Raw genomic sequence first — 25,958 nt, forward strand, 5'->3', positions numbered from 1 at the left:
CCCCTTCACTGGCAGAGACGGTGGGTGGTGGTGGGGAAGCTTCAGAGCCATGGAGGAGAGCACAGCAATAGGGGTGCAGAGGGCAAAGCGGAGAGATTCCTGCACAGAGGATCTGTACTGACGAGCACTCACCAGCCTGAGAGGCTTGTCTGCTCTCCTGCCAGGGTGGGTGGGGGCTGGGAGCTGAGGCTCGGTCTTCGGAGGTCAGATCCCAGGGAGAGGACTGGGGTTGGCTGCGTGAACACAGCCTGAAGGGGGCTAGTGCACCATAGGTAGCCGGGAGGGAGTCTGGGAAAAAGTCTGAAACTGCCTAAGAGGCAAGAGACCATTGTTTTAGCGTGCGTGAGGAGAAGGGATTCAGAGCACCGCCTAAATGAGCTTCAGAGATGGGCACGATCTGCGGCTATCAGTGCAGACACCAGACATGGGCATGAGGTGCTAAGGTTGATGCTGCAGCCACCAAGAAGCCTGTGTGCGAGCACAGGTCACTATCCACACTTTCCCACCCGAGAGCCTGTGCAGCCTGCCACTGCCAGGGTCCCATGATCCAGGGACAACTTCCCCGAGAGAACACATGGCGCACCGCATGCTGTTGCTACGTCATGCCGGCCTCTGCCACTCACCCCACATTCCATAACCCTCCCTTCCCCAGGCCTGAGTGAGCCAGAGCCCCCTAATCAGCTGCTAATTTAACACCGTCCTGTCTGTGGGGGAACAGATGCCCTCAGGCAAGCTACATACAGAAGCGGGGCCAATCCAAAGCTGAATCCCTGGAGCTGTGCAAACAAAGGAGAGAAAGGGAAATTTCCTCCAACAGCCTCAGGAGCAGCAGATTAAATCTTCACAATCAACTTGATGTACCCTGCATCTGTGGAATACCTGAATAGACGATGAATCATACCAAAATTGACGTGGTGGACTTTGGGAGCAACTGTAGACTTGGGGTTTGCTGTATGTGACTGACTGGTTTCTGGTTTTAGGTTTATCTTAGTTAGTATTTAGAGTTTATTATCTTTGGTAGATTTATTTATTGATTTGGTTACTCTCTTCCTTTTTAAAAATATATAGATATACATATTTTTTTCCTTTTTCTCTTTTTCTGAGTGTGTATGTGTATGCTTCTTTGTGTGATATTGTCTATATAGCTTTGCTTTTACCATTTGTCCTAGGGTTCTGCCTGTCCTTGTTTTTTTAAGGATAAATTTTAGTGCTTGTTATCATTGGTGGATTTGTTTTTTGGCCTGGTTGTTCTCTTCTTTCTGTCTTTCTTTTTTCTTTCTTTTATTACCTTTTAAATTTTTAATTTTTTTAATTTTAATAACTTTTTGTTTTTATTTTATTTTATTCTTTCTTTCTTTCTTTCTTTCATGTTTTCTCCCTTTTCATCTGAGCCATGTGGCTGACAGGGTCTTGATGTTCTAGCTGGGTGTCAGGTCTGTGCCTCTGAGGTAGGAGAGCTGAGTTCAGGACATTGGACCACCAGACACCTCCTGGTTCCATGTAATATCAAACAGTGAAAGCTCTCCCAGAGATCACCATCTCAATGTTACGACACAGCTCCACTCAACAACCAGCAAACTACAGTGCTGGACACCCTATGCTACAAAACTAGCAAGACAGGAACACAACCACACCCATTAGCAAAGAGGCTGACTAAAATCATAAGTTCACAGACACCACAAAACTAACAACCAGACGTGGTCCTGCCCACCAGAAAGACAAGATACAGCCTCATCCACCAGAACACAGGCACTGGTCCCCTCCACCAGGAAGACTACACAACCCACTGAACCAACCTTAGCCACTGGGGGCAGACACCAAAGACAATGGGAACTACAAACCTGCAGCCTGTGAAAAGGAGACCCCAAACACAGTAAGTTAAGGAAAATGAGAAGACAGAGAAATACGCAGCAAATGAAGGAGCAAAGTAAAAACCCACCAGACCAAACAAAGAGGAAATAGGCAGTCTACCTGAAAAAGAATTCAGAGTAATGATAGTAAAGATATCCAAAATATTGGAAATAGAATGGAGAAAATACAAGAAACGTTTAACAAGGACTTAGAAGAACTAAAGAGCAAACAAACAATGATGAACAACACAATAAATGAAATTAAAAATTCTCTAGAATGAATCAATAGCAGAATAACTGAGCCAGAAGAACGGATAAGTGACCTGGAAGATAAAATAGTGGAAATAACTACTGCAGAGCAGAATAAAGAAAAAAGAATGAAAAGAATTGAGGACAGTCTCAGATGCCTCTGGGACAACATTAAATGCACCAACATTTGAATTATCGGGGTCCTAAAAGAAGAAGAGAAAAAGAAAGGAACTGAGAAAATATTTGAAGAGATTACCTTTGAAAACTTCCCTGACATGGGAGAGGAAATAGTCAAGTCCAGGAAGCACAGAGAGTCCCATACAGGATAAATCTAAGGAGAAACATGCCAAGACACATATTAATCAAACTATCAAAAATTAAATACAAAGAAAAAATATTAAAAGCAGCAAGGGAAAAGCAACAAATAACACACAAGGGAATCTCCATAAGGTTAACAGCTGATCTTTCAGCAGAAACTGCAAGCCATAAGGGAGTGGCAGGACATATTTTAAATGATGAAAGGCAAGAAACTACAACCAAGATTACCCAGAAAGGTTCTTATCCAGATTTGACAGAGAAATTAAAACACTTACAGACAAGCCAAAGCTAAGAGAATTCATCATCACCAAAACAGCTTTACAACAAATGCTAAAGGAATTTCTCTAGGCAGGAAACACAAGAGAGGGAAAAGACCTACAGTAACAAACTCAAAACAATTAAGAAAATGGTAATAGGAACATAAATATCATAATCACCTTAAATGTAAATGGATTAAATGCTCCAACCAAAAGACACAGGCTTGCTGAATAGATACAAAAACAGGACCCGTATATATGCTGTCTATAAGAGACCCTTTCAGACCTAAGGACACATACAGACTGTAAGTGAGGGGATGGAAAATGTTATTCCATGCAAATGGAAAGCAAAAGAAAGCTGGAGTAGCAATTCTCATATCAGGCAAAATAGACTTTAAAATAAAGACTATTACAAGAGACAAAGAAGGACACTACATAATGATCAAGGGATCGATCCAAGAAGAAGATATAACAATGGTAAATATTTATGCACCCAACATAGGAGCACCTCAATACATAAGGCAAATACTAACAGCCATAAAAGGGAAAATCGACAGTAACACAATCATAGTAGGGGACTTTAATGTCCCACTTTCACCAATGGACTGATCATCCACAATGAAAATAAATAAGGAAACACAAGCTTTAAATGACACATTAAACAAGATGGACTTAATTGATATTTACAGGACATTCCATCCAAAAACTGCAGAATACAGTTTCTTCTCAAGTGCTCATGGGACATTCTCCATGATAGATCATATCTTGGGTCACAAATCAAGTGTTGGTAAATTTAAGAAAATTGAAATCATATCAAATATCTTTTCTGACTACAGCGCCGTGAGACTAGATATCAATTACAGGAAAAAAACTGTAAAAAATACAAACATATGGAGGCTGAACAATACACTACTAATTAGCCAAGAGATCCCTGAAGAAATCAAAGGGAAACAAAAATATACCTAGAAACAAATGACAATGAAAACATGATGACCCAAAACCTATGGGATGCAGCAAAAGCAGTTCTAAGCGGTAAGTTTATAGCAATACAATCCTACCTCAAGAAACAAGAAAAATATCAAATAAACAACCTAACATTACACCTAAAGCAATCAGAGAAAGAAGAACAAAAAACCCCCAAAATTAGCAGAAGGAAAGAAATCATAAAAATCAGATCAGAAATAAAGGAAAAAGAGGGGCTTCCCTGGTGGTGCAGTGGTTGAGTGTCTGTCTGCCGATGTAGGGGACACGGGTTCGTGCCCCGGTCCGGGAAGATCCCACATGCCATGGAGCGGCTGGGCCCATGGGCCATGGCTGCTGAGCCTGTGCGTCCAGAGCCTGTGCTCTGCAACGGGAGAGGCCACGGCAGTGAGGGGCCCATGTACTGCAAAAAAAAAAAAAAAAAAAGAAATAAAGGAAAAAGAAATGAAACAATAGCAAATATCAATAAAACTAAAAGCTGGTTCTTTGAGTAGATAAAAAAAAATTCATAAACCATTAGCCAGACTCATCAAGAAAAAAAGGGAAAAGACTCAAATCAGTAGAATTAGAAATGAAAAAGGAGGAGTAAAAACTGACACTGCAGATATACAGAGGATCATGAGAGATTACTAAAAGCAACTATATACCAATAAAATGGACAATCTGGAAGAAATGGACAAATTCTTAGAAATGCACAACCTTCTGAGACTGAACAAGGAAGAAATAGAAACTATAAACAGACCAATCACAAGCACTGACGTTGAAACTGTGATTAAAAATCTTCCAACAAGCAAAAGTCCAGGACCTGATGGCTTCACAGGTGAATTCTACCAAACATTTAGAGAACAGGTAACACCTATCATTCTCAAACTCTTCCAAAATATGGCAGAGAGAGAACACTCCCAAACTCATTCTACGAGGCCACCATCACCCTGATACCAAAACCAGAAAAAGATGTCACAAAAAAAGAAAATTACAGGCCAATGTCACTGATGAACATAGGTGCAAAAATCCTCAACAAAATGCTAGCAAACAGAATCCAACAGCACATTAAAAGGATCATACACCATGATCAAGTGGGGTTTATCTCAGGAATGCAAGGATTCTTTAGTATAGGCAAATCAATCAATGTGATACACCAAATTAACAAACTGAAGGCTAAAAACCGTATGATCATCTCAATAGATGCAGAAATAGCTTTTGAGAAAATTCAACACCGATTTATGATAAAAAACCCTGCAGAAAGTAGGCATAGAGGGAACTTTCCTCAACCTAATAAAGGCCATATATGACAAACTCACAGCCAACATCATTCTCAATGGTGAAAAACTGAAACCATTTCCACTGAGATCAGGAACAAGACAATGTTACCCACTCTCACCACTATTATTCAACATAGTTTTGGAAGTTTTAGCCAGAGCAGTCAGAAAAGAAAAAGAAATAAAAGGAATCCAAATTGGAAAAGAAGTAAAACTGTCACTGTTTGCAGATGACATAATACTATACATAGAGAATCTTAAAGATGCTATCAGAAAACTACTAACGCTAAAGAATGAATTTGGTAAAGTAGCAGTTTACAAAATTAATGCACAGAAATCTCTTGCATTCTTATATACTAATGATAAGAAATCTGAAAGAGAATTTAAGGAAACACTCCCATTTACCACTGCACCAAAAGTATAAAATACCTAGGAATAAACCTACCTAAGGAGACAAAAGACCTGTATGCAGAAAACTATAAGACACTGATGAACGAAATTAAAGATGATACAAACAGATGGAGAGATAGTCCATGTTCTTGGATTGGAAGAATCAACATTGTGAAAATGACTATACTACCCAAAGCAATCTACAGATTCAGTGCAATCCCTTTCAAACTACTAATGGCATTTTTCACAGAACTAGAACAAAAATATGACAATTTGTATGGAAATACAAAAGACCCTGAAGAGCCAAAGCAATCTTGAGAAAGAAAAATGGAACTGGAGGAATCAGCCTCCCTGACTTCAGACTACACTACAAAGTTACAGTAATCAAGACAGTATGGTACTGGAACAAAAACAGAAATATAGATAAATGGAACAGGATAGAAAGCCCAGAGATAAACCCATGCACATATGGTCACCTTATCTTTGATAAAGGAGGCCAGAATATACAATGGAGAAAAGGCAGCCTCTTCAATAAGTGGTGTTGGGAAAACTGGACAGCTACATGTGAAAGAATGAATTTAGAACACTCCCTAACACCATACAGAAAAATAAACTCAAAATTGATTAAAGACCTAAATGTAAGACCAGACACTATAAAACTAGGAGAGGAAAACATAGGCAGAACACTCTATAATATAAATCACAGTTAGATCCTTTTGACCCACCTCCTAGAGAAATGGAAATAAAAACAAAAATAAACAAATGGGACCTAATGTAACTTAAAAGCTTTTGCATAGCAAAGGAAACCATAAACAAGACGAAAAGACAACCTCAGAATAGGAGAAAATATTTGCAAATGAAGCAACTGACAAAGGATTCATCTCCAAAATATACAAGCAGCTCATGTAGCTCAATATCAAAAAAACAAACAACCCAATCCAAAAATGGGCAGAAGATCTAAATGGACATTTCTCCAAAGAAGATATACAGGTTGCCAACAAACACATGAAACGATGCTCAACATCACTAGTCATTAGAGAAATGCAAATGAAACTACAATGAAGTATCACCTCTCAACGGTCAGAATGGCCATCAACAAAAAATCTGCAAAGAGTAAATGCTGGAGAGGGTGTGGAGAAAAGGGAACCCTCTTGCACTGTTGGTAGGAAAGTAAATTGATACAGCCACTATGGAGAACAGTATGGAGGTTCCTTAGAAAACTGAAAATAGAACTACCATACGACACAGCAATCCCACTACTGGGCATATACCCTGAGAAAACCATAATTCAAAAAGAGTCATGTACCACAATGTTCATTGCAGTACTACTTACAATAGCCAGGACATGGAAGCAACCAAAGTGTCCATCAACAGATGAATGGATAAAGAAGATGTGGCACATATATACAATGGAATATTACTCAGCCATAAAAAGAAACGAAACTGAGTTATTTGTAGTGAGGTGGATGGACCTAGGGTCTGTCATACAGAGTGAAGTAAGTCAGAAAGAGAAAAAGAAATATTGTATGCTAACACATATATATGGAATCTAAAAAAAAAAAGAAAAGGTACTGAAGAAACTAGGGGCAGGACAGGAATAAAGATATAGACATAGAGAATGGACTTGAAGACATAGGGAGGGAGAAGGGTAAGCTGGGACGGAGTGAGAGAGTGGCATGGACCTATATACACTACCAAATGTAAAATACGTAGCTAGTGGGAAGCAGCTGCATAGCACAGGGAGATCAGCTCAGTGCTTTGTGACCACCTAGAGGGGTGGAATAGGGAGGGTGGGAGGGAGACACAAGAGGGAGGGGATATGGGGATATATGTATACATATAGCTGATTCACTTTGCTATACAGCAGAAACTAACACAACATTATAAAGCATTTATATCCAATAAAGATGTTAAAAAAAGATGTAAAAATTTTAAAAAAGAAAAAGAAAAGAGCCAGGAACCTCATGAACATGTTCAAAGCTCTAGCAGTTCCTACATAATCTTAAATGACAAGAGAAACAAGTTAAAAGTTAGGTTATGTTTGGATGATAAGGCTATTTAGGTCAGCTTTTGTGGAAACATGTTCAGCAAATTCCATCCCAAAGATATTAAACTGAGCAGTGTATTAGGTTCAGGTTTTTGGATCCCGTTCATGCAGAGCACAATAAAAAAGCTGGAAACCAGTGCTGGAATCAGCTACTTGTGCTCTGGGAACCATTTCCAGGCCCAGTGTTTGCAGATGTCACCAAGAGTTCCTGAAATGGCTGAGTTCTGATGTTCGCTCTTGTAGTGAATCTACAAGTAGGGATGTACAGCATGGGGCAAAGTCAAAGCCGCAGCATGGGGAAAGCTCAGCCTCACGTGCTGGATCTCACCTTGAGCTAAAGATTGCCATCAGAGACATGCAGGGGAAGGGGGCTACACCACCTGTTCCTTTGGGGCAATACAGTAATAGATGGACAGATGGGCAAAGAAGTAGAATATACTCCACTGTATTTTCAGTTGTATCTATGAGCCAACCCAGAACAGTTCCAATGGCTCCACAGTTCCAATGAGACCCAAATCTGTCCTTGACCCCGAGGGCATCTTTAGACTCCTGGCTTTGTCAAAGTGTCAGACTGGGTCATCTTAAGAGATGCCACGATCACAGTCACCTGGTTACCTCCAAGGTATCCTTAGGACCACAGAGGCCCTCTGGGTAGCCATAAAATAGCACAGATGTGTGACAGAAGGACACAGAAACAGGAGCCTCAGAGAGAAGTGGGGTGACTAACAGGGTCTAGTTTTGGGGTGGAGGGAGTGGAGAACAGTCAAAAGCAACGTCCCTGGAGAGGCATTCTAGGCAGTACAACTTGTGTAGTGAGCAACAGGAAACAACTTGGGCAGACCACTGCAGCTAATCAACAGTTGTAGCCTGAGCCACCAAGGGTCGGAACCTCCAATGGCAACAAGCCCTTCAAGGGACCTCTGACTCATGGGCAGGTGTATCTGTGGTATAGCCAGTGTGTGAACTCCACATTGACGGACGCAGTGAAGAAAATTTGTCCAAGTGGAATATAGAGGGTGTTCATTTTAATTGACAAGGCAGTGGTGACATGGCAGCACATGGATGCATTTGCTTAAAAAACAAACAAACCCCTCCCCCCAAGATTCCCCTTTCTAAATAAATGTTCAAAATTACCTAAATTTACATATTTTAGGGAACTCAAAAGAATTCCTTTAGATACCATGCTATGTAGGAAGTAATATTTATGATGGGTAAAAAGAAAATAAAATACTGGTCTAAGCCAGCCCTTCATATGTCACAGGCAAGTCTTCTTATACAACAACCAGTCCAAGACCCGAACCATGGAGAGTGTTAATTGAGGACCTTTCTCCTCTGCAACGTTTCTCCACTCAGGCCATACTCAGGTCTAAACCATTGGTTCTCAGCATGCGGTCCCAGGGCCAGTAACATCAGTACCACCTGGGAACTTGTTCATGTGCAAATTATTTGGCCCCTATTGAATCAAAAACTCTGGGGGTGGGACCTGGGAATCTGACTTAAGGAGCCTGCCAGGTGATTCTGATGCACCCTGAGATGTGAGCACCACTGCTCTCCACATTGCAGTAGCCTGGTCTCAGGTCCAACAAGCCCGGGGTATGATTCTGAGGCCATGAGATGGGAAGGCTTCAGTGGGCGTGCTTGGGTGGGATTGGTCTGTGACAACGGGATCCCGCTCTGTGTGGCCAAGGTCAGCGCAGTGTCTGCCTTATCACACTTCCTTGGATATGGAAACCATCAATGCCAAGACAGTTTATTGCTAATGAAACAAAGTTAGACAGACTCAGTCTTTTGTTTCTGCCATTCCTAATCCTCCTGTCCTGGGCCACTGGCAGAAGTAGTTCATGCCCAAAAGGAAAATTGGGTTACTTAAACCAGGGTTTCTCAATCTTGGCACTATTGACATTTTTGTCATGAGGAGCTGTCCTGTGCATTTTCAGCGGCATCCCTGGCCTCTACCCACTACATTCCAGTAGCAGCTCCTATCCCCCCCTCCCCTCCCGCTAAGACGTGACCATCACAAATGTTTCCAGATGTTGCTTCCGAGAGCAAAACTGTACTGGGTTGAGAGCCACCAACTGAAACCAAACCATTTCCTTCAAAGTGGTAACAAAGGAGGGATGTGGTGGGAAGAGGAGCAGGCTTCCAGCGGCCCCTGGGGTGACTCACGTTGTCGGAATGACCATGCTTCTGTCTCCACTGCACCAGCATTATCTGGGCGATGACCAGGGCACAGAGGAAGATCAAGACCATCTCCACGTGCACGGACTCATGGCCGTGCATCCTGTACATCCTCTCCTGCTGCAGGCTGGAACGAGCAAAGGAGGTCAGCTGAAAAAGCCCTCAACTCTTGCACATTTAGCAGAACAAGAAAAATAGGTGGGATTCATAAGAAACAACTGGGAATTTCAAATGTAGGGTTTTTGAAGCTTTGATTACAAAGTTTTCCAAAGTCCTTCTTGGTTCCTCCCTTTCCCCTGGGCTTGGGGAAAGGACAGCTGAAAGGAGGAGCCTGAGTTTGTCAGCAAAACCAATTCCTCTCAGCCCTTAGCTTTCCCGTGTGCTTTTGGCCTCAGCCTTGTCCTTTCAAGGAAAGTGATGGGGCCAAAAGCTCACTGATGGGCCCTGGGAAGACCTGGGTTCTAGCCCCTGATCTGCCACATTGATCACCTTGGGAAAGTCACTTATTCTATTTGAGCCTCAGTTTCCTCATTTGCAAATCTCAAATGATGATCCCCCTGTACCTCACAGGATTGGTCTAAAACTGTAAAGCACATATATATTTTATTTGTACCTATATGAAGAATAATAATTGCTATTAGGTTGAATCATATGAAATTGCCATTTTTGAAAGTAAGAAAAAAAACCAGTCAAATATTGGTAATTTCAAGTAATTACTAACATTCTCAAGTACAAGGATATCCTGCAGATGGTGCCTGTGAAGAGAATATTATCCGCGGGGCTACAGAAAACTCCTGGGTTGTATAAATCATTTTCATTATAAGGAGAAAGAAGAGGCCTAATTATTATCTTAGGCGCAAACATTCAGAGGATGGCTAAATGCTTCAGTGTTTAGTTGGGACTCTTTAATTTTATACAATGGTAGAGAAAACCACTAAAATATTATGTCATCTGGTTTAACTTCCTACAGCAGAAGTGGTCTCTAAGAGAGTCTAGAGCAGAGGCTCTTGACCTGGTCTGTGAGTTGGAAATCACTGGGGAGATTTTAAAAATCACAGTGCCCAGGCTGGACCCCAGATCAATGAAGTGAGCATTGCTAGGTGTTCTGGGCTGAACTGGGTCCCCTCAAAATTCATATGTTGAAGTCCTAAACCCTAGGACCTCAGAATGTGACTGTGTTTGGAGAGGGGGTCTTTAAGGAGGCAATTAAGGTAAATAAGGTTGTTAGGACGGGTCCTAATCCAACATGACTGGTGTCCTTATACGTGAGGACACAGACTCCCACAGGGAAGACACAAGGAGAAGGTGGCCACCTGCAAGCCAAGGAGGGAGGCTTTAGAAGAAATCAAAGCCTGCCAACCTCTGGATCTTAGACTTCTAGCCTCCAGTCTGTGAGAAAATAGATTTCTGTTGTTATAGCACCCAGTCTGTGGTGCTTTGCTATGGCAGCCTGAGCAAACCGATAGAGATTTCCAGGATGGGATCCAGGCATCAGTAATTTTTAAAGTTCCCTGTGTGATTTTAAGGTGCAGCCAAGATTGGGATTCACTGGCCTAGAGGAGAGAGCAGTCCGAGATCAAGATTAGGGAAAAGGGGGAAAAGTATGAATCTTGCCAATCAATTATTTTATAAATACTGGTTAGCATTATCTTTCACCCCAAGTGGGGAACCGTCAGTCACAAAATCTCTCAGCGTCCACTTATGACTGGTCACAATATATATTTAGTTAGAGCACTGATCAAAAAGCACTCCAGGGTAACATTCTGGGACCTTTTAAAGGCACTTGTTGGGTACCTGGGTTGAGTCTTTGTCTTTACCAGCAATTCTACAGAGCTGCCTCAGTAAGAGCCCCATCCAAATCCCAGGGGTGCCCCCTGCTGGAGAATGCACAGAAATGAGCCCACAGACCCTCATAAATATTCCTGCTTGAGTTCAACTTTTCTGAGATGGAATCTGAGAATGTTAGTGCTGGGAGGTACCACAGATGTACTGAGACCCCTTCATTTATCAAAGGAAGAAGCTGAAATCCACATCAGGTAAGCAACCTGAATAAAATTACATGGCTATTAGTTTCTGTGTTGGAAGCTTAGCTTAGGAGCCGAGAATGATTTCTAGAAGCTCTTTTAAAAATATATTCACTCTTCTGAAGAAATGGGAAGTGCAAAAAAAATAAAAGGGTACAAGCACTTAGTTATAGTTTTTACAGCCCCAAATACCAAATAACTATTTAATATTCTCTGTAATGAGTGGACTTCAACTTAGGCCACGTAGATAGAAGAGTGAATTTATCATCAGTCTAAAAGAGGGCTTGCATAGATATCAAACAAAATATACTTTATGACATTAATCTATTTTGTGCATATACAGTAAAATGCATCTTAGATGGTTAACCTATGTGGAAGTACTTTGGAAAGTATAAAATAGTGTACAAATGTAATAAACCTTTCTACTTTGATTAGGAATACATTTATAATTGACAACCATAATGCAAAAAAGGAGGAACATTTCACTTTTATTTCATTTGGTGCCCATAGGGGTCCAATGGTCCCACAGTAGGTGCCATAGCACAGGGGAAACAGCCTATAAAGAAAACCAGATGTGTCTTGTGCCTCAGAGGACAAGGACATACAAGGACATGTATTGAGGGACGTACGCATTTGTGGGACTGCATGGAGCCTACTGCAGAAAACAGATGAAATCCCTGTGGCTTTGGTCTATACAATCACTGTGCACACATGGCCATGCTAACCCATCTTCTATCCTGGGAAATTTATAAATAAAATGATGGCTTCATTTAATTTCTCAAACTGTTAAGATGGAAGTCTAATTTTTAGTATACCAGCTATAAAAAAATAGAAATCACTTACTTCCACTCATCATCTGCAGAAAGCTTTGTCTGAGAGATCTGAAAAACATAAAAATTTTTCTGGTTTTCTTGTGTTTCTTCTCAAATTTTTCTTGTTTTCTTAGCTTGCATTTTACAACGTTACATGAGAAACCCAAACCATGAAAAAGAGTGATGTTTCTTAGTACTGGAATAATTTAGGATGAAAGTGCTAATAAAATATTTGCTTATGGAACAAAAACACACATACACATACACACCCTAAACAAAACAGTAATCAGGTCACTATTAATAAATACTTGATTCTTCTGTCTAAGGTCAGAGAACCAGATGAGGCCCCATTCCTGTGGTTTTGTCTGGCAATTCAGTCAAGGTTGTAGGGAGTGGCCTCCTAATGGGCAATGTTACCCTGGCTTCTGGTATATGATCTGTGAATTGGAGAACCTCTGAAAAACATCTGTTTTGCTGGTGTCTTAAATGATGCCAATGAGTAAATATCATCTCCAAGTTCAAGGTTTTAGAGTCAGAGCTGACCAGCTACTTGTTTGCAGCATTTTTGTGTCCTCCTGTTAATTTAATTTAAACCCTGACCCCAGGGAAGGGGGGTAATGTGGCCTTGCCCTTGCACACTGAGCGGGAGAGCATAGAGACCATCCCCAGGAAGTGCTTTAGGCTGACCCACAGAGTGTTCCCACATGCTGCCTGCCTTCCGTTGGTCACTGCTAATCCACTGCCTTGGGTCATTTGAAGTCTTTAAGGCCAATCTTCGAAAAGACATCATCGTATAACCTTCATGGAGAACACAGGCTGCTTAATCTCTAGTCCAGTAGCATCAAAAGCTAAAAATCCCTAATGATGGCAAAGAAGAGAAGGCAAATAAAGCATCTGTTACACAAATCTGACATTAACCAGCTTTTTTTCCCTTTGTTTTCTTCAAATGGAATAAACAATTCTGACAGATGGAAAGAAACAGCGCCATCCGTATTTCAGGCTAGGCTTTCTCTGACTTGAGGTCAACAGGTTCCGTAAAACACCTATGCCTTGGTCAGAGGCTGGAGAGGTTCCCTTATAAGAAAGATGAAAGCTCCAGGTGATACAGCTAAGCAGAGGCTTGGGCAGTATCTGCACAATGCAAGGGCTGGCTGGATGATGCCAGGAGAGGAAGTGGGTGAGGCAGCAGGGGATGCTGGCAGCTTCTCCCGGGCTCTCTGCCCACTGGTGGTCCCACCAGGTGCTCCCTGATATCCAAATGGAGGTCACAGCACCTGGGCTCAAGGCTGCTTTCCAGGAGCAAAACCTTAGTGGCAACCCTCAGGGAAGAGCGGTACCCGAGTCTCCTCCTTTTGTCTGATAGGGCCCACTCGTCTGACGTCTGCTTTGGGGGAGAAAACACTGGATGGGCTTGGAGCCCTGAGCCATGCAGCCACCCAGCACCACCCAGCACTAAACATCGAGCTGACTGGGGCTTTGGGTGACCCAGGGCACGTCACCAACCTGTGTTTGTCTCCATTTCCTTCTTAGAGACTGGAGATTGACATAAAAGCTGCTCTTGTCTACTTCACTGGAGTACTGTGAGTATAAATAAGACAATAGATGAGAGTTTTGTAAGAAGGTGCTTCATCCAAGGGCCAATTATCTCAGTAAAAGTTGTAACCAAAGACCCCCTGGGTCCTTTTCCTTTTGCTATTCAAGATCTTTGGGTTCACAGTGCTTTTTGTTCAGATAACCTTAAAACAGGGAACTGGGTGTTTTGTTGAGAAGATAAATTCCCTTTGACTTTTACAAGCAATATAGCCCCGGGCATAAATGTGTAGCTATCTATCAGATTCTAAGCCTTTTTTTTATTGAAGTATAGTTGATTTACCATATTATATTAGTTTCAGGTGTACAGCAGAGTGATTCAGTATTTTATAGATTATACTCCATTAAAAGTTATTACAAGATAATGCTATAATTCTCTGTGCTATACAGGGTAACCTTGTTGCTTATCTATTTTATACATAGTAGTTTGTATCTCTTAATCCCACACCCCTAATTTGCCCTCCCACCTCCCTTTCCACTTGGGTAACCACTAGTTTGTTTTCTATATCTGTTAGTCTGTTTCTCAAGCCATTTTAAAAGAACTATGATAAATTATTCTACAGAAGACCAGGAAAGCTTAGGGAGTGGAAATTATAGCTGAAAAGATTTCTGCTAAATGTTGGATATAGTTAAGAACTTCCTTAGATCAAGTGATATTGAAACAATATTCTTATTTCCTAGGGAACAAGCACACGATGATGATGATGGAAATGATAATGATATACTTAGGGACATCTCTTTCCTAGTAATAGTTCCCTATAGTACAATATTTTTTTCTAGGGTGGAATCTACTTTTGGACAATTTTTTTCTGGTATGTAAGCCCATCTGGGATCTTAAGAGGATTTATTTTGGAAATTGAAATGACACTAAGACTTATGCTTATCTGAAGAATAAGCATAAGGATAGCCAGGAAAATTCAGAAGAAGAGTAAAGACTTGGCTTCTCAGCCACTGAAATCTACAATACAGCCACAGAAATTAATTGAAAGCATTACTGGCCCAGGAAAAAGAGGACAGATGAGTGAACAAAACACAGAGGCCAGGGACAGACCCAACTCCCTGTGATAAGCAGTGAGAAATCAGTGAGAAAGAAATGGATTGTTCAATAAAGGGTGCTGAGACCATTAGCTGGTCATTTGGGAAAAATGTGAAGCCGGATCCATACCCGGCTTCAGAAGGATCAAATATTTAAATGTAAAAAGGAAAATCTTAAAAGGGCTAGAGGTAAATATGGGTAAGTATTTGAATACTCACGCAGTGAAGAAGGCATTTCTAAGTATGACGTGGAGCCCAGAAATTGTAAAGTAAAAAAACTGATGAATTTTGAGGACATAAAAATCAAATACGTTAAAATCACCGATATTTGAAAGACAAATTAAACTGGAGAATATACAACATATGTGAAGGCAAGAAGTGAATAACTTGAATAGAAAAAGAGCTTTTACGATTTAATCCAAAAGAGACAAAACATTTCCAAAGGGCAAGGCACATGAACAAGAACTTCATAAAAGAGGAAATACAAATGGCTCATTTATGAAAAGATGTTTCAACTCGCTAGTAAAAACTTCGGAAAAGCCTTTGTGAAAGAAGACTGATTGGGGCTTCCCTGGTGGCGCGGTTGTTGGGAGTCCACCTGCCGCTGCAGGGGACGTGGGTTCGTGCCCCGGTCCGGGAGGATCCCACGTGCCGCGGAGCGGCTGGGCCCGCGGGCCGTGGCAGCTGGGCCTGCGCGTCCGGAGCCTGTGCTCCGCGGCGGGAGAGACCACAACAGTGAGAGGCCCGCGTACCGCAAAAAAAAAAAAAGAAGACTGATTGTGCTGAAGACCCTTGGGAAGAGTGAGGGGTGGAGGGGTCCTAGCACTTCTGGAAGTGTGGGTGCAGCTGGGTGAAAACAGAAGGTTCAGTTAAGAGTGGTGGGAGGCTTTGTGTCCTTCTCCCCTGCACCCCACCCCTAGGGCAATTGGATGGGGCTCAGAGACCCAGGAGCTGGGAGGGAGGGCGGAGGCACTGGAGGCACTGAAAGCCTGTGTCTGGAGGAGGGATCCCAGTCCCGTCCTCTATCAGGCCCCACGGGCATTGCCTTGCTCTACAAGGCCCTGTGCATCTCTAACCTGGAAACACAAAAACTTTTTTTTTGTCTTTTCTAACTCTTAAGAAAATATTTTGAAAGTTTTGTCGCTGGTTGAGTAGAAATTGACAGAAGAGGGCTGGTGTAGGGTGGAGGCCCTCAGGTGGGTTGAGGGAGAAGGGTGGAAATAAAGAACAGCCCCAGCCCTGGGAAATCAGAGATAGAGTTTTTAATTTGCCCACCCCCCAGGCCATCCGAAGCTGGTGTCTAAGCAGATGGGGTCCCCCTTGTAACCGCACTGCCTCTCTCCCTCCACTGCGGTGGGGTCGTTTGGAAGGAGCTAGGAACAGCCTGGAAATCCTAAGTCTGAGAAGTGAGGAGGTAAGGTGTGCAACGGGGACCCTTCCTACCCCGGGTCCTTGGGGCGTCTGATGGCACCAGCGCTCCTCCCTGGTTTCCGTGCTGCCGTGGGTTGAACTATGTCCCTCCACGCCCCGCCCCCCCCAAAGATATGGCCAATTCTTAACCTCTGGTACCCATGACTTGATCTTATTTGGAAATAGAGTCTTTGCAGATGTGATCAAGTTAAGGATCTTGGGATGGGATCATCCAGGATTTACAGTGGGCCTTAAAGCCAACGGCTGGTGTCCATATAAGAGAAAGTCAGAGGGAGATTTGACACCCAGAGACACATAAGCACAGAGGAGAAACATGCAGGAGGAGGCCACGTGAAGACAGAGGCAGAGACTGGAGATAAGCAGCTATAAGCCAAAGACACTTGGAGTCCCCCGAGGCTGGAAGAGGCGAAGAAGGATTCACCCTAGAGTCTTTGGAGGGATCACGGCCCTGCCTATACGCAGGTTTTGGACTTCTGGCCTCCAGAACTGTGAAAGAGTAAATTTCTAATGTTTTTTTTTCCCCTTTTCTGTCAATATTTCTTTTATTTTCTGTACTTTTAAAATAATTTTTATCAGAGTACAGTTGATTTACAATGTTGTGTTAGTTTCAGGTGTACAGCACGGTGATTCAGTCATACATATACATGTATCTATTCTTTTTCAGATTCTTTTCCCATATAGGCCATTACAGAGTACTGAGTAGAGTTCCCTGTGCTATACACTAGGTCCTTATTAGTTATCTATTTTATATATAGTAGTGTCTGGATGTCATCCGAATCTCCCAATTTATCTCTCCAGTAAATTCCTATTGTTATGGCAGCTCCAGGAAATGGATACACTCATGTCCAGCCCCAGCAGGTCTTTATACACTCCGGTTTGCAAGCAGCGGGGTGGGTGCGGAGGGCATGACCCCTGTAAGCTCTGGGTCAAGCAGGCTGCACAGGTCCCAGGTGTACCCTGCAGGCAGGCCTGGCAGAGCAGCTTGGCTTATAATCTTTAGACGTGTGGCATGTGGGACTTTATTTGTACTCTTGCCCTGGGCCTATCAGATGCGGGCCTGCCACTTGGCTGGGGATGTTGGCTGCCAGACAGCACATGGAAGACCAGAGGACTCTTTGTAAAACCATCCAGGACTAGAGAAAAGACTTACAGATATGGACCGTCATCATTCTTCCCGTGAAAAGGCCCAGGTGGGTCCCCTTCCAGCTCAGCCTGCCCGTCAACAAGTTCTCTCTGCTTACGGAAGCTTCTGAACAGTGTTTTAGTGTCTCCCCTTAAGTATAAACAGATGGCCAAAGATCACCAAGTCCTTGAGTCAGGAAAGGGTTCTGCAATGATGACAAGGACCCCAGGCTTTAAAAATGGAAACAAAAAAAAGCTCTTAGAAATGAAAAATTTGAGAACAGAAATTGAAAATCTAATGGAAAAGTTGAAGATAATTTATGAAACTTCCTCAGAAAGAATAACCAAAAACCACCAAAGGAGATGGAAAAGAAGAAAGAAAATATATGAAAATTAGAGAATCTGGCCAGGAAATCTCAAATCCAAAATAGAGTATTTCCAGAACAAGACAACAAGACAGCTGAAAGTAAGAAATTTAAGAGAAATTCTACAAGAAAATTCCCAAGGATTGAAAGACACCTGTTTTCAAATGAAAGGACTCCCAGGTGCCCAGCACAATAAATGAAAAAAGAGCCACGTCAAGTCACACCAGTTGGAAATTTGAAAATTGTGGCTCAGAAGGAAGAGCTTATCCAGAGAAAAAACGCAGGTCAAATGTAAAGGATCAAAACTCAGGATGGCACTGACCCCTGAACACCATCTCCACAAGTTCCAAAGAGAGCAGAACAAAGTGTTCAAACTTCCAAGGGAAAATTACTTCTATAGACAAACTACCAATCAAGTCTGGAAGCAGAATGAAGATATTTATGGACATGCAACATTTCAAAAACATTCATCTCCCATGTGTCCTGTCTCAGGACACTCGACTGAAACAACAGAGTAAAGTGAGAAAGAGAAAAACCGGATTTCCAGGAAAGAGGAGTGCAACCAGGAGAGTCCCCTCCAGGTGAAGGGATGCCCCAGGAGGACGGTGGAGGGGCATCCAGGACTGGTGTCTGGGCCTCAGACTGGGGATGTGGCCAGCCTAGACCGGACCAGGCATGGGGGTTTCACCAAGTGCATCTCCAAGAAAAAGATGAAGTCGAGAGATCAGCCAGTGTGTTCTGGCATGTTGAGAAGATCCATACAATTCAAGCAGTGGGTTTGGGGATGAATGGGTGACTGGTACACAGAAAACTCAGGAAACCAGAACATGAAACTCAAGGGAAAGCAGAATAGTACAGAGTGCATGTGTAGCGACCCGGCTGGGAGGGACTAGTACTCACGTGAGTCGCTAACGTAGGCAGTGAGTGAAGGCTTAGCCAAAATGTGTGATGTAACTAAATAGAGAGGATGGAAGAAAGGAAAGCAGTGTGGACAGGCTGGTGGGAGAGAGTATAGTTCTCATCATCCACAGTAGGGAATCAATCAGGTAACACCAGTGACTAAAAATCAAGAAATGCTGCGTGATCGTGTTATTGAAAGTATGGAACACATACCAGAAAAAATGGGTGGAAGGGTTGAAAATTGTTGCCTCTGGGGAGTGGAAATCAGGAATGGGGAAAGGTGAGTGAAAGTGAAAATGCTTTTTTTGTTTGTTTTAAGTCTTACAGAATTATGTGTGAGTCTTTAAATTTGGGATGTACAAAACTTTAATAAAAATTAGCAATAAAAAGAAAAAATTCCCATAACAACAAGGTATAATTTTCACTGAAAAGAATGACAAGGGGGAATATAGCCCTCTCACGCATGTCACGTGTGGGTGTACATCAAGACAGTTTCTCTGGAGAGAAATTTGGAACCCATATCAAAACTGTAAGTGTTTGTCTATTCTAGTGTAGAATGTTCTAGGAGTATTCTCTAAGGAAATGAAGAGACAATGAAGGATGACACAGGTGTTCATGTAATTTTATTTATAATATCGCAAAACTGGCAACAATCTACGTGTCAGTGTGTGAGGGATCAGTTAATGAGTTATGGTATCTCTCTGCAAAGGAAATCCATGTAGCTCTTTAGAATGATGGTGCAGAGCCATATCTATCAACGCAGAAATATTTCCATGATGTATGGTTAAGAAAAAATGCATGCTCCAAAAACAGCTGTGTATCATATGAACCTATCAGTGTCAATGTGCAGTTATATAGAATGAAGAACAGGGACATCCAGAAGAGAGAGAGATCCAGAAGAGTTACCAAAACGTAGCCATGACCCGTGGGTGGTGCTGGATCTTGGGATATTTACTTCTTTTTTTATATTCGTCTATACTGAATATATTCTACATGAACACGTCACTTAAAAGAAATCAAGCAGTCGTGTTTACTTGGCCCTCTCCTTGCCCCTCTCCTTGTCTGTCAGTTGCCAAGCCCTTTTCTTCCTATCCCTGCATCATCATTCCAATCGACTTCTCTTCTCCTTTTAAGCCAAATCTCACTTTTGAGTTCTAGATTCTTCTAATGAAGTGACTCCTACACAAATCCACCTGGATGTCCCTCAGGCACACGAACTCAACCTGCCCCAAACCGAATACATTAATTTCACCCGAACTGCTCCCATTTCAGTGCCCCCCAGCTCCCCCAATAGCCCCACATCCCATCTACCCAATCGCTCAAAGCAGAAACCTGGGGCACCATTGTTGATCTAACCCTCCGCCTCCAGCCTGTCACGCTCCCGTTGACGCTACCTCTAAAGACCTCGCAAACCACTTCTTTCCACCTCTATGGCCTCTGTACCATCCACGTTTTCATTCATTCAACAAATATTTATTGACCACCTCCTGTGTGCCAGGCACTGAGTGGGGCTGGCATACAGTGGAGAATAAGACAGACGAGGTTGTGTTCTCATGAATAGAGCCTTGTGTGCGACAGAAAGGGTGGACAATAAACAAATAAACAAAACAATTACCTAATGGAGTAAATCCTAGAAGAAAATAAACACAATGTGTGATAAAGCATAACCAGCGGCGGGGGAGGGGTCCTGACTCTAGATGGGGGGCAGGGAAGGCTCTCTGAGCCAGGAGAGATGGAGATGGAGCCAGGCACCAGGGTGCTCCCCTCCTCCCGGGGCCCTTGCCTTCGCCTTTCCCCTCTTCAAACAGTGAGGTGATCTTATCAAAAGCCAACTGATCACATTAGCATCCCCCTGGCCACCCTTGTTAATGTCCCTCATGAGGCCTCGTGTCTCTTTCTGGCCTCACCTCCGTCCACTGCCCCTGCACACCCTCTGCTCCAACTAAGCAGAACCTTCTGTCTCCTGAATGCTTTTTCTGCACCGCCAGCCTCCCTGTGGGTTGCCCTGGACCCACTTCCTCCAGGAAGCCCTTTAGGTTTGGCCCGTGAACACTGTTGCCACACTGCACCGTCACTGATGACTATTTCCATGTCTGAATCTGCAGGAGGGCAGGGCTGGGCCCCCCCCCCCCGCCACTACTGAACCCCCACTGGTGCCGGTTCTCATCCTTTCTCACCCCAGCTGCTACCTTTCCCTTTCAACTCTTCCCTCATGACAATCCATCTGATAGAGGAATCTTGCTAAAACGAGTGGCAAAGGCAGAACAGTGAACTCAAACTACTGATGTTCCTAGGGTACGTGTGAGCCGGAGGAAAGGGTGTTAGGTTTGGAGCGCTGCGTCCAGCGATAAGGAATTCATGTTACGGGAGGAGGACAAAATTCCTGTGCATAGAGGGGAGGGGAGGGCTGTGAGGCAGAGAGCAGTTTTGGGGCAGAGGTGGGTCTTCTCGGGGGACGATAGAGCCTGCAAAGCAGACCTCAGTCAAGCAGAGGAGGGAACACATGAATCCACACTCTCTGCTCTCTTGCACTCCAACTTTGAGGCATCTCAAAAGCACACGAGGCTAGCTGACTCAGCAGACCCCAGGGGTGCCGCTGAGCTGGGGGGAGGTGGATGGTGGGGAATGGGGCGGACCTCTGCCACAGAGAGGTTGGCTGGGAGCTGCGCAGACTGTGTCCCAGGTCATGGGGTTGTTTGCTCATTCGTCCACTCATTCACTCTTTCAGTGAATATTTCTTGACATCCTGCCATTTGCCAGACTTTTTTCAGTGCTGGAAACCTAGTAGCTAGTAAAGCAGATGAAGTGCCTGCTCTCTTGGACCTTGGGAGGTGTCGGAGGCTCTTAGAGAAACAAATACACAAATAGACTACTTCAGGTGGCAATGGCAATGAAGGAAAATAAAACAGGGTGAGGTTCAGAGTGAGAGGGTGATATAATATATAAGGGGGTTAGTAAATTTTTACTGGGTGCTCAGTAACCCTATCTATTTTTCTTTTGTTTTCCCCGGCTCTTGTAAAGTCTGGTTTAAACCAGCACTTCTCAAACTTTGATGTGCAGTCACCCAGCGGTCTGGTTAAAATGCAGATTTTAATTCAGTACGTCTGGGGTGGGGACTCAGACTCTCACTTCTAAATAACTCTCAGGTGACACCTTGGCTTCTGGTCCCTGGACCACACAGCTCTGCCTTTGGGGCTAAGGGGAAAGCTGTGGGTCCCTCCCAGTTAACAGAGGGAACATGCCTCCTGAGGGCTACGGCAAGACAGTGATATCAGCCTTAAGGGAGAGCAAACAGCAGCAGCAAAAGTGACCCTTGCCAGTCTTCTGGCCCTTCTGGTGTGCAGAGGTCTTCATCCATAACTCTCTCTGGATGATCCGGGTTTGGAACCAGCAAGGAAGCCATGGAGTTTCCTTAGAGCTTCTCCATTTTGGAGACGAACTCCCAAATGCATAGTGCGGGACATGAGGCCTGCAGCAGCCTAGCTCTCTCCCTTATCTTTCACTACAAGCCTTCATGAACCCTGGATTTCTACCAGGGTCACAGTGAGTACTGCTCCCTCTCCCCTTTCCCCAGGGTCTCCATCCCCCAACAATGTTCTTTACCTCCAAGCAATTTGGTACTGCTGTTCCCTCCATTTAGAATTTCCATTCCCCTCATGGCCACAAGGTCAGATCTCACTCATCCTCTGAGACCCAGCTCAAATGCCATGCCCCCCACCAGCCTTGCCCATCCCCCCTGCTAGGAGCAATCCCTTGCTTCTTAGAAATCCTACAAAGCTTCACTTGAACCTGTTTTTGGTTCAGTGATTTCTTCCTACCCTCAATGAGTTATTTGTGTCCTAGTTTTACTTTCCTTCCAGGATGTGAGCTCCGAGAGGAAAGGCCCACCTCTAATCGTATTCTTCCCCCCCTCCCTACCCCAGTTCCCAGTACCTGGTCATGACCTAAGAATTGTCCTATGAATGAAAAATAAATGAACGATTGGGTTTGAAATCACCACCAGCAGGAGGAAGAACGTGCTAGCCCAGTGATTCTCAAAGCTCAAGCAGCAGCACCCTCTGAGAACTGGTTAGATTGCAAATGGTCAGGCCCTACCACAGAGGTGAGGCTTGGAGATCCTGGGGGCAGAGCCCAGCAATTGATCTACATCTACTTTTCAACCAGCCCTCCAAGTGGCTCTGACACTTGCTCCAGAGTGAGAATCATAGAGCTGAGCCTGATGTACATCCATCATTCCTCAGCTGTCTTCCTGCAGTGCCTCGGCCTTCACCCAGTTCCGCCAGGGAGCAAGGAGGAGAGAGGGGTGCAGCCAGCACGGAGGGCAGGGAATGGATGGATAGGGCTGAGCAGAAGGCTCATGCTGGAAGAGACAGAGTGGGTGGGGAGACATGGAGGGAAGGAGGAGAGAGGAAAAGAGGGGAAGGGGAGAAGGAAGGGGAGAAGAAAAGGAAAGAGGCAGAGAGGGAAATGGAGAGGAGCTCGGCCTCCTGGGGTGGGGTGGGGTGGGGTGAAGAGATAGCATTTTCCAGAAGGTCATTTTTCCCTCCATCCCCAGCCAGTCCACACCGGGTGCTGGCGGGGGACCCTGGAGACCTGTCTGTGTGGCCTCCCAGCCCCTGTGCGGGCCTTGGGACCCCAGCCTGGTGTTCCCCCACACCCGCGCCCCACACCCGATACTTGCTCGTGCTGGGGGGGCGCCTCCAGCCCCGGCGTCGCCCACGTGGCCATACCTCCGGTGCACACAGCTGCTGCCGAGGGTCTCCGAGTCTGCGGGCGGGGGCTGCCCAGATGCCCAGCCCCAGGCAGTGCGGTCCCGGTACCAGCACGGGGAGCCTCCTGCAGAGCAGGGACGCTCATGATGGTCACCATCACCACTGAGGAGACTCTCTGGGTCTCGGGGCCCTCTGCAGTGTAGCCATTCCATCAGCCGCCTTCACTAGTGAAACGTCCTGCGCCCCCCACCCCCCCAGCCCACTTCCCGTGCTCTGGGCTGGACCCAGTGGCTCTGTTACCAGGCTACAGAAAGGATAAGATGTAGGGAGTCTAAGAGTGAGCAGTGGAGATGAGAGAGGAGCAAGGACGAGTGAGGTCATTTTCTCCTCAGTTCTCTCCCTCAAAAGTGTTCATCAGAAGACAAGAGTTCAGGTGATGGTCCATATGCCCAGAGACTGACTCTCTGCTGCCTGCCCAGCCCCCAGCCCCTTCCTCCTCAGTTATCTGCAGACTCAGTCAGGTGGGACAGCTCCCTGGTACAGTCCCATCAGCCCCTCCACAGATGGCAAAGGAGGGAAACTCCACTGTGGGAGAATGCAGAGCCCCTTCACCACTGTGCTCCTCCAGGACCTGGGTCTTCCCCTGGGACATCACCTGAAGTCTTGTCTTCTGGGTCCAGCCCATGTAATTTGCAACTTTGTTTCCCAAATTGAATGGTTGGCAGCTGACTCCATCATCAATGTGGAAAAGATGAACTTTAGTCCTGTTGTTTAACGGTAATTTCTTCAGCATGTTAGCCCCAGTCTGCTGACCCCATCCTCTCCTGGTCTAGAGCCCCAAGGTGATTGCAATGATGTAAGAGAAGAAATGCGATAATGTCATAAAGGTGCTTGAAAAACAAGGTGGAATCAAGACTAGATAGAAAAACATGGTATATTGTACAGGAAGAGAGAAATAGACCCATGGGACGGAGCAGAAAGACTCCAAATGGACACATACATTGACAGGAACTATTTTTATGAGAAGAATGGCAAATCAGCAGGGAAAGGATGGACTGGGTAGTAATTAGCTTATCCATGTGAAAAAAGTTACAGCATAACAAGACAAACAGATGGTTTAAAAAGCAAAACTTTAAGAAGACAATTTAAAAGAATATCTTTGTCATATCAATATAGTAAAGATATATTAAACAAGAGTCAAGAAGAACAAGCCATGAAGGAAAAGATTGATAAGTTAGTCTACGTTAAAATGTAAAATTTCTGGGCTTCCCTGGTGGTGCAGTGGTTGGGAGTCCGCCTGCCAATGCAGGGGACACGGGTTCGTGCCCTGGTCTGGGAAGATCCCACATGCCATGGAGTGGCTGGGCCCATGAGCCATGGCCACTGAGCCTGCGCATCCGTAGCCTGTGCTCTGCAATGGGAGAGGTCACAACAGTGAGAGGCCCACATACCACAAAAAAAAAAAAAAAAAAGTAAAATTTCTGTACAATGGAAAGTTGCCATTAAAAAGAAGCAAGCTGAGAGGAGAGACAGCAGAAGTAAGAAGAACTACAATCCTGCAGCCTGTGGAACAAAAACCACATTCACAGAAAGACAGACAAGATGAAGAGGCAGAGGGCTATGTACCAGATGAAGGAACAAGATAAAACCCCAGAAAAACAACTAAATGAAGTGGAGATAGGCAACCTTCCAGAAAAAGAATTCAAAATAATGATAGGGAAGATGATCCAGGACCTCGGAAAAAGAATGGAGGCAAAGATCGAGAAGATGCAAGAAATGTTTAACAAAGATCTAGAAGAATTAAAGAATAAAAAAACAGAGATGAACAATGCAATAACTGAAATGAAAACTACACTAGAAGGAATCAGTAGAAGAATAACTGAGGCAGAAGAATGGATAAGTGACCTGGAAGACAGAACAGTGGAATTCACTGCTGCAGAACAGAATAAAGAAAAAAGAATGGAAAGAAATGAAGACGGGGCTTCCCTGGTGGCACAGTGGTTGAGAGTCAGCCTGCCAATGCAGGGGGCACGGGTTCGTGCCCCAGTCTGGGAAGGTCCCACATACCGCAGAGCAGCTGGGCCCATAAGCCATGGCTGCTGAGCCTGTGCGTCCAGAGCCTGTGCTCTGTAACGGGATAGGCCACAACAGTGAGAGGCCCGTGTACCGCAAAAAAAATAAGAAATGAAGACCGCCTAAGAGACCTCTGGGACAACATTAAATGCAACAACATTCACATTATAGGGGTCCCAGAAGGAGAAGAGAGAGAGAAAGGACCAGGGAAGATATTTGAAGAGATTATAGTTGAAAACTTCCCTAACATGGGAAAGGAAATAGCCACCCAAGTCTAGGAAGTACAGAGAGTCCCATATAGGATAAGCCCAAGGAGAAACACACCGAGACACATAGTAATCAAATTGGCAAAAATGAAGACAAAG

At 44.2% G+C, this 25,958-nt stretch overlaps 1 protein-coding gene across 1 annotated transcript in view; it reads right to left on the bottom strand.

The window, feature by feature from the left end:
- Positions 1-23,677, bottom strand: part of RNF175 (ring finger protein 175) — a 76,187-nt gene extending 52,510 nt beyond the window's left edge. The window contains 3 exon segments of the mRNA XM_060147025.1: positions 9,518-9,656; positions 12,397-12,434; positions 23,486-23,677. Of these exon segments, the coding sequence (XP_060003008.1) occupies positions 9,518-9,656; positions 12,397-12,434; positions 23,486-23,677 (369 nt within the window).
- Positions 23,678-25,958: the final 2,281 nt, after the last annotated feature.

Source organism: Lagenorhynchus albirostris, chromosome 4 (genome assembly GCF_949774975.1).
Source record: "Lagenorhynchus albirostris chromosome 4, mLagAlb1.1, whole genome shotgun sequence".
NCBI classification, from domain to species: Eukaryota; Metazoa; Chordata; class Mammalia; order Artiodactyla; family Delphinidae; genus Lagenorhynchus; species Lagenorhynchus albirostris.